This window comes from Cyprinodon variegatus, unplaced genomic scaffold (genome assembly GCF_000732505.1).
Source record: "Cyprinodon variegatus isolate N-32 unplaced genomic scaffold, C_variegatus-1.0 Scaffold893, whole genome shotgun sequence".
NCBI lineage: Eukaryota > Metazoa > Chordata > Actinopteri > Cyprinodontiformes > Cyprinodontidae > Cyprinodon > Cyprinodon variegatus.
This window is the reverse complement of record NW_015151346.1, coordinates 97,484-106,351: the sequence shown is the minus strand read 5'-3', so window position 1 is coordinate 106,351 and position 8,868 is coordinate 97,484. Positions and strand designations below refer to the sequence as shown.

At 42.1% G+C, this 8,868-nt stretch overlaps 1 protein-coding gene across 1 annotated transcript in view; it reads left to right on the top strand.

Annotated features, from left to right (window-relative positions):
* Nucleotides 1-7,780, top strand: part of dnase1l2 (deoxyribonuclease I-like 2) — a 19,591-nt gene extending 11,811 nt beyond the window's left edge. The window contains exons 3-9 of the mRNA XM_015397863.1: nt 1,734-1,822; nt 1,941-2,021; nt 4,134-4,234; nt 5,240-5,352; nt 5,455-5,609; nt 5,684-5,777; nt 7,580-7,780. Of these exons, the coding sequence (XP_015253349.1) occupies nt 1,734-1,822; nt 1,941-2,021; nt 4,134-4,234; nt 5,240-5,352; nt 5,455-5,609; nt 5,684-5,777; nt 7,580-7,639 (693 nt within the window). The 3' untranslated portion in view covers nt 7,640-7,780. The remainder of the gene's footprint in view (nt 1-1,733; nt 1,823-1,940; nt 2,022-4,133; nt 4,235-5,239; nt 5,353-5,454; nt 5,610-5,683; nt 5,778-7,579) is intronic.
* Nucleotides 7,781-8,868: the final 1,088 nt, after the last annotated feature.

Genomic DNA, 8,868 nt, shown 5'->3' with positions numbered 1-8,868 from the left:
TCGGGCCGCACGGCAGGCCTCCAGAGACTCTTCTTCGTCTCGGGCCGCATGGCCGGCCTCCAGAGACTCTTCCTTGTCTCGGGCCCCACAACCAGCCTCCAAAGATTCTTCCTCGTCTCGGGCCGCACGGCAGGCCTCCAGAGACTCTTCTTCGTCTCGGGCCGCATGGCCGGCCTCCAGAGACTCTTCCTTGTCTCGGGCCCCACGACCAACCTCCAAACACTCTTCCTCATCCTGGGCCCCATGGCCGGCCTCCAGAGACTCTTCCTAGACTTGGGCCCCCCGGCAGGCCTCTAGAGACTCTTCTTCGTCTCCGGCCCCACAAATAGCCTCCATAGAGTCTTCCTCGTCCTGGGCCCCAAAGCCTGCCTCCAGAGACTCTTTCTCGTCTCGGGGCCCCACGATCAGCCTCCAAAGACTCTTTCTCATCTCAGGCCGCACGGCAGGCCTCCAGAGACTCTTCCTCGTCTCCGGCCCGACGACCAGCCTCCAAAGATTCTTCCTCGTCTCGGGCCGCACGGCAGGCTTCCAGAGACTCTTCTTCATCTCAGGCCGCATGGCTGGCCTGCAGAGACGCTTCCTCGTACCGGGCCACACGGCTGGCCTCCAGAGACTCTTCCTCGTCTCGGGTCCCAAGGCCGGCCTACAGAGACTCCTCCTCGTCTTGGGCCCCACAGCTGGCCTCCAGAGACTCTTCCTTGTCTCGGGCCCCACAACCAGCCTCCAAAGACTCTTCCTCGTCTCGGGCTGCATGGCTGGCCTCCAGAGACTCTTCTTCGTCTCAGGCCCAACTGCTGGCCTCCAAAGACTCTTCCTCGTCTCGGGCCCAACGGCCGGCCTCCAAAGACTCTACCTCGTCTTGGGCCCCACTGCCGGCCTCCAAAGACTGTTCCTCGTCTCGGGCTGCACGGCCGGCCTCCAGAGACACTCCCTGTCTCGGGCCCCACGGCCGGCCTCCAAAAATTCTTCCTCGTCTCGGACCCCACAACAAGCCCCCAAAGACTCTTCCTCGTCTCGGGCTGCACGGCAGGCCTCCAGAGACTCTTCCTCGTCTCGGGCCCAACTGCCGGCCTCCAAAGACCGTTCCTCATCCTGGGCCGCAAGGCCGGCCTCCAGAGACACTGCCTGTCTCCTGCCCCACGGACGGCCTCCAAAGACTCTTCCTTGTCCTCGTCTGTACACACCTTCTCCCAGTCTGCTCGTTAGTCCTCTCTTTGTTCAGTCTCCCATAAATACACTCCTTGTGCAGTTCCTCAGTGCTGGTTCCTCGTCTAACATCGTCATACCTCATCTTACTTCTTTCCTGGTCTTACCCTGGCTCCTCTTGATTGTTTTCCCCTGATGTGTCCATGGTTCTGGTTTGTTTTACATTTTTTTGGGCTTTTTGGATTCCTGCCTCTGTTACCTGTGTTATAATTAATTAAAAAAACTGCAAGAACTCACCCTGGCAAGCTGTCCCCCCGTGGCTGTGTGCCTGGTCATACCACCACGCTGGGTTAGCATTGATGATGTCTCCAATGCAACAGAATTAAGAAAAATAAACAATGGAGAGCCACATGTAAGAAAGCCAGGGCATAGTAAATTTGCTTCATTGTTTCACACCTTTATCTCTCAGAATTCCTCTCATCAAATGTAAACAGAGTTGTTTCGGTTGTTACTATTGTAAATAACTATCAAAAGAAATTGGCACATGCAGAATCAAAAGTCTAATGCAATAATTTTCCTTTTTGCAGATTGTTCGTCGCTATGACATCGTTCTGATCCAGGAGGTCAGAGACATTGACCTGTCAGCAACCAACAAATTAATGGAGTATGTCAACAGGTTAGAGTCACTCATACCTAGCAAACACTGCACCATTATGCTTAGTTGGAATGTTTAGAAAGCTTTGGGTAAAATAAATATTTTGGTTCGGATGTTATTCTGTGTTTGTTTTCCCCAGAATTTGTCCAACATATTCTTACATTGTGAGTGAGCCTCTGGGTCGCAACACCTACAAGGAGAGATATCTTTTCCTATACAGGTAGCGTGAAGGAAAGCTCTGTGTTCTTTAAGCTTTTCTCCCTGATTCTCTCCTGAGAAGTCATCACTCAAAGCCAAAACTTTAAAATAAACTTCATAATGCTGACAACATGACAACAGATATTGACAGAAATGGTAACCTAAGGTGACCAGATTTGGGTTTCTGAAAAGGTGGACCCTTTTTTTAAGGGCGGGGGTGACACAGACAAATCATAAAACACTCCACCTCATATGGATCATGACCCTGGTGAAAGCACGGCAATTTTTTCTTTGAATTCTCCGCAAACATACACTTTTGTTTAGGCATTGCCATAAAACCGGCACACATGTGCTATTGCCGGTCACACCCAGGGTAGACTAGCAGCATGCAAACTCTCTTTACCTTTCCAAAACACATAATTCAAAGTGATTGGATTTGTGTAGAAGGGTGTGTATAATTTTCCATACAGAGAAACCTGGAATGGAGTACTGGAACTGAGTAGCAATCTAATCACAATGCACAGTAGCCTATGTAATGTGTTGGAGACAGGCGACCAAAAATCCCGGACCAGTTTTTAAATTCTGAGGGGTTCATAAGTGGGCCGGTGTAGATGGAAAAATGCCAGGGCCGAAAATCGTTCCTAGTCTGAGCCTGTAAATATGTTTGTAAAATGAGGAGGCAGCACTGGCCCCAGCCATATCAAAATAGCGTGTTTTGGTTCAAGGACCCTATGAATGCACAGTGCCAGAGCTCTCTGAGTATAACCAACTCATGAGCCTTAACACGTAACAAGGAGGTACTAATTTTGGCTTAACAAGCACATATATCAATTAATATAAAATAATCATAACAGTAGGAATGAGAGAAAAAAAAACATAAAAAAAAATACAAATAGCTCAAGGGGAGACAGATGATGCTTACGATTGCAGATGACGCAGAAGTAACCTGCAGGCAATCCAGAATCTCATGCATGCCAGACTCAAGCCAAGAAAAACACAGTTTAACCTCAGAACACCACTGTCTGTCGGGCTGATTGGTCCATGTTATGGCCAGATTATTCTGTAATGACACAGAAAAGAAGGGACCCAGTATTCAGACTAGACAGACAGTGGAATAACTGTGTTTATTAAGTGTTTATTTAAGACATGGATGATCATAGTTTTTGCAGTAGCAGCAGCTAGAAACACAGGTTAGTGACCTAGATAATCTGACGGAGGATTAATATGAACGTGTGAGTCACTAACCTGGTTTAACAGTTCAGTCCTTGCCCAGAGAACAAGGTAGGATGCCAGTGGGCACCTACCAAGAAGCAGCGGGAGCTGCCTAGAGTGTCCCACATGCTGCAGACCCAGAGAACAAGCAGGAGCCTGGAGACAGGTCAGGCAAACAGATCAAAACAGAAACAGACAGGCTCAGAGGTTGAGAGGCAGAACAGTTCAGGATCTCGTAATCAGAAACACTATGGTACACTAAAATCATTCTCTCCACTGAGATCAGACAAGAACAGCCAGGTTGTGGTTGAGAGGCAGAACGGTCAGGATCAGGAAATCAGAAACACCAAGGAACTCTAAAAACACGCCCACCACTGGCTAGAAAGAACAAGAATAATCTGACCCTGATGATTGGATGCGATGAGAGGTAATGACAAACCAGACAGAATTGGACAGGGGAATGAAATAAGTGATTGAGCCAGTAATCAGTGCCAAGATCATGACACATTTACTTACTTTCACTGAGAAGAATTCCTTCATCATGACTTTATTCAAAAATAAAATACTCTTTTGTTGCACAGATTCTATATGGCTGCAGTGTTTATGAACATGAAGCTTTCATGAAGAATTTCTTTAGATAAATACCACATCCAAAAAACATGTCAGAGTATTTTAGAAAGCAGATTATCTTATTCTGCTGGTTTGGAAGCTCTTATATTTTTAACAGAAGTTGTGGTGAATTTATTCCATGTATTTGCTGAATTATCTGTTTGACCATGAGTTGAGGTCGAATCACTCTTTTGATTTATTTGTTCTAACACACAGCTAGTAGTAAATAATATATGAAAGTCCAAATAATATCTGATTAAATAAGATATTTACCACAACACTGATGTAATACATTTTAACTGTTTCTCTGCAGGGAGGAGAGCGTATCTGTGGTTGAAAACTATACATACAACGACATCAACAACAAATTTATGAGAGAACCTTTTATCGTCATGTTTTCATCCATAAATACTGGTATGTTTGTAACAGAGCTCCTTGGAATATATTTAAAGCTTGTGAAATGTTTTTGTATCCAAATCCAGCTTTAAACTTCTCCACAACAGTATCACAGACCTCCCTGGTGTCTTCATTTTTCTTCATGATGCTCTCTGTGCTTTAAACAGACCTCTGAGGCGATCAGAGAGCAGGTGCATTTATACGGAGACTTGATTCCACACAGGTGGATTCTACTTATCAGTCATTTAGGTCAACTTTGGATCTTTCAGAGAGCCTACCTTAACTTTTGGAGAGAGTTTGCTGCAATGTACAGGGGCCAATTAATTTTGCCCTGTCCATTCATCAGTTTTTTATTCGTTAAAAAAGTTTAAAAATATCCAATAAATTGAATTCCATTTCATGCTTGTGTCCCACATTTAGATCAATCTTCACAAAGTGATATCATTTTAGATTTTTATGTTTGAAGCCTGAAGTGTGGCAAAAGGTCAAAAGGTTCAAACTAATAGTCATATTTTGGACTGTGGGAAGAAGGAGAACACGTAAACTCTGTGCAGAGAGAATAACTATGACATCAAGATTTTTTTTCACATTTTGCCATTGGCAACATTTATGTATTTAGCTGGGACTTTGTTCACAACATCAAAACATTGTGGCTGTATCACTGGTGAAGCTCAACTTTTAAGTTTAATCTTCTAATTGATGTTCTTCTTAGAATGTGCTGTATATAGCTCCTTCATACATACCATCAACTATATCTGCTTTGTGCATTCTGGAGTAAAGAATCAATTAACTAAAGGTTATTAGATTCTGATTAGGAAAATAATTTAATAAAAAGTTATTTGGCCAAATAATGTTTCATTCACCTCATGGATGTGAATTGTGAATTGGTTTGGAAACATTAAAATTGCTCTAAATTAGTTAAAAAGCAAATAGTTTTTAACTGAAATACGTTTGACCAGGAGCTGAACATCCAGAGTTCCTTTGGGCAGAATCTCTTCTTTTCTTCTTCTCTTTGTTTTGCAGCCGTAAGCAGCTTTGTTCTGATCCCCCAGCATACCTCTCCTAGCTCAGCTGTGGAGGAGATAGATGCGCTCTACGACGTGGTGGATGATGTCTGCAAACGCTGGGAAACCAAAGTGAATAAATTTTAAGTTAAAATATTAAAGAAATAGAAATAAAATTTAACGTAGGAGGGGGGGCAGCGAGAGCACAGTTAACCCTCCACTCTCTTTGTGCAGGACATTGTGCTGCTGGGGGACTTTAACGCAGGCTGTTCATATGTGACAAGAAGAGACTGGGCAAAAATCCGGCTCTACAGAGACAAGTCTTTCCAATGGTTGATCCCAGATACGGTTGACACCACTGTCTCCAACTCTGGGTGCCCTTATGACAGGTAGATCCACTCTCACAGAGCTACACACACATAGATTCTATAATTCACTCTATTCATCTTTCTGTTCATGGCAGGATTGTGGCCAAAGAAGACATAATGAGGGGAGTGGTGATGGGCAGCGCAAAGGTTTATGACTTCGAGGCCCACCTGCATCTCAGTAAAGAACAGGTAAAAACTAGGTCAATTTGGTCCCCAAAAGACAATGTGGAGAAAAACTTTTTTACAATATAGAAACTATTGCAGTGTAGTTTACAAGTTGCATTAGGAAATAAAATTATTGTTAACTGCAGAAGACATATAGTGATAACTGTCAAGCTCAGAAATGCACCCTTAAATAGTATATGAAAAACAAGTCCTAACCTTGTTAAATGCAAGGTTTTTTGTGATGTACATTCTAACTTATTTCACAGATGTCCATACATTGAGCATTTGAGCTGTAGTTTTTCCCCTCTTTGTGTGCTTGCATGATGTTGAGCCCAACTTCTGGCAATTAAGAAGACTGAACAATATTACAGACCTCTCAAACTAAACACATATTTATGACATAAATTAAAATAGAACAGTGGCTGTCACTGTGCAGATTGGCTGCAAAAATATGGACTTTGTCTCAACTTTAAGCAGAGTTTATCTCTGCCTCATTACCACTCGCTAATCAGAGAAAGCTATGTTCACTATGCAGGTGCAATGCTTTCAAGGTAGGGCATTCACCAAAAAGTTCATTTGTTAAGCTGAGTTGACTAACATCTGAAAAAGTCGTGTTTGGGTCTGCATGGCCGTGTGTATGCAGCATGTAAAACTGGTCTCTTACAGCTTATTCTTTGAAATTAGAAGAGCACCTACTGGATCTAACCAAGACAAGTTTTTGTAGAAAGACATATAAGTAATTTTTGACTCCCCCCCACCCACACACACACGTTTGGTGTCACTATTCCGATGGGGACTTTCTATTGACCTCCATTCATTTGTGGGTTGGTTATACAGCCTAAAGGTGACCCTTGCCCTAAACCTAAGCATTGCAGGTACATACCTAACCCTAGGTATGTACCTGAAACAATATATACATAACAATAAAACATCTTTTTTAAGTAATATTTTATTTTTTTTCATTTTTTACAAATGGCCATTTTAAATGAACAGAGTTGCACCAAAGAAGCAATAGCCACTCCGTATATTTGCTCAGATTTTTCCACGTCAGTGAGATTTCAGCTTCACGCAGCTGAAGCTTCCCCTATTTGGTGACGCAGTCCAGCATGTAAACACTGTGCATCTAAAATACAGAGCGGCGAACTCCCCGCAGTGCTAGCAGAAATCACCACGGACACTGCGTCTGGTCCCAATGCACCATATAAATAAATCCACTTCTTTGCCTGATATAGTTGAAGGAATTATTAGGATTATAACAGTTAAGAACTCAAAGACCATCCATTTTCCATCATGCTTATCCCAAATGGGGCTGGTACCGCCCTCTCCAGCTGTCAACGGGCGAGAGGCGGGGCACACCCTGGACAGGTCGCCAGTCCATTGCAGGGCAACACAGAAAAAACAACCATTCTCACATAGTTAAGGATAATTTAGAGAAGCAAATTAACCTAACAGTCATGTTTTTGGACTGTGGGAGGAGGCTGGAGTACCTGGAGAGAACCCATGCATGCTCATGGAGAACATGCAACCTCCATGCCGAAAGACCCTTATTGAACCCAGGACCTTCTTGCGGCAAGGCAGCATTGCTACCCACTGTGCCAAGTCATGCTGTCATGAAAAAGCCTCTTTAAAGAAACCCAAATGCTGAAACTCAATCAAAATTTGCTCTAACAAAGTATTGCTTTGAGGGTATATATATATTAAATTAAAGATGGTAAAAGTTTAAAGTGAGTCATCATGGCCTCATTTGATAAAACTCAAAAGCATTTGATGAGTGTTGATGCATTTGGATGAAGAACCTTGACCGATGTTTTCTTTGTCTCCTTCAGGCAAAGAAGATTAGTGACCATTTTCCAGTGGAGGTGGAGCTGAAGCCGAAGCTGGCCTAAGCTCTGTCTTCCTGAGCGACACACAGCTGAGAACAGTTTCACCAATCAAGAAAGCTTGAAATAAATGGCCTAAATTAATCAATAATGATTCCTCATAAAACCCCCCACCTCTCCTTGCTTCTGAAAATAAATAAAAGCCTGTGTTCATGTTCCATTGTTTTCTGTTTTGCAAAGTGAAGCTCAGCCTTTGGAAAATCTGAACTAAAGATTGGGTCATCTTTAAATAAAAGACACATCTATGTTTTAAATCTAGGTTCAACATAATCTGCTTCACATACGACCTACAGGTACCTCCAGAGCCAATCAACAGGGCAGCAATGGCTACAATAGCTTACAAACATCACAGTATGAATTCCTGAATATATTGCAAAGAACTTTAAAGTCCCTGGACTTTATATAGCATTATGTAAATACAAGCTTTCTTGCTATTTAAAGGTATATGGTCACTTTTTTTTTTAATGAAACAATTATTTCATCCTGCTAGTGTAGTATTTATTTTAGTCATTTAAACTTTGCTTTTGCTTAGCTTTTTAGGAAATATAGCCTTCCTGTAGGTTACGTTACTTCCCATGGGTACAATTTGTCCACAAGCATGACCAGTTGTAATGGAGGTGAGTGAGAGGTGAGGCTGTTCCATACATATTTATGCATATGTATATATACATATATTCAAAATCAATTTCATATTTCCATTTTATAATATTTGTATTGACTATAACCTTTGTCAATTTCTATTTTACTGGCAGCTAATTTTTTTCTGGAAGGATATATAAGCTTTCAAGCTCAAAAGTATCTTTATTACTGTCAACTGACAATTGACCACATTAGGGACCTGTACATCTCAAAGAAGCACGTTAATTTCTTCTACTAATCGACTATATCCACAGCTCCATTACTTTCAGACAATCAGCAGCTCATTTGTTGTCTGTCTTTCATTACTGGACAAGCTGCTTAATCAATTTGTGTCTGACTGGTTACCAGAGATGGGAAGTAACGAAGTACAAATACTTCGTTCCTGTACTCAAGTAGATTTTTCTGATATTTTTACTTTACTTTACTACTTATTTTCATGGCAACTTTTTACTTCTACTCCTTACATTTTTACACAAATATCTGTACTTTCTACTCCTTACATTTAAAAAAATTGGCTGGTTACTTTAGTTTTGAATCATTTCAATGGAGTTACCGTTATTATTTTTCACGTCATCAATACCAAATTCAATCTAATT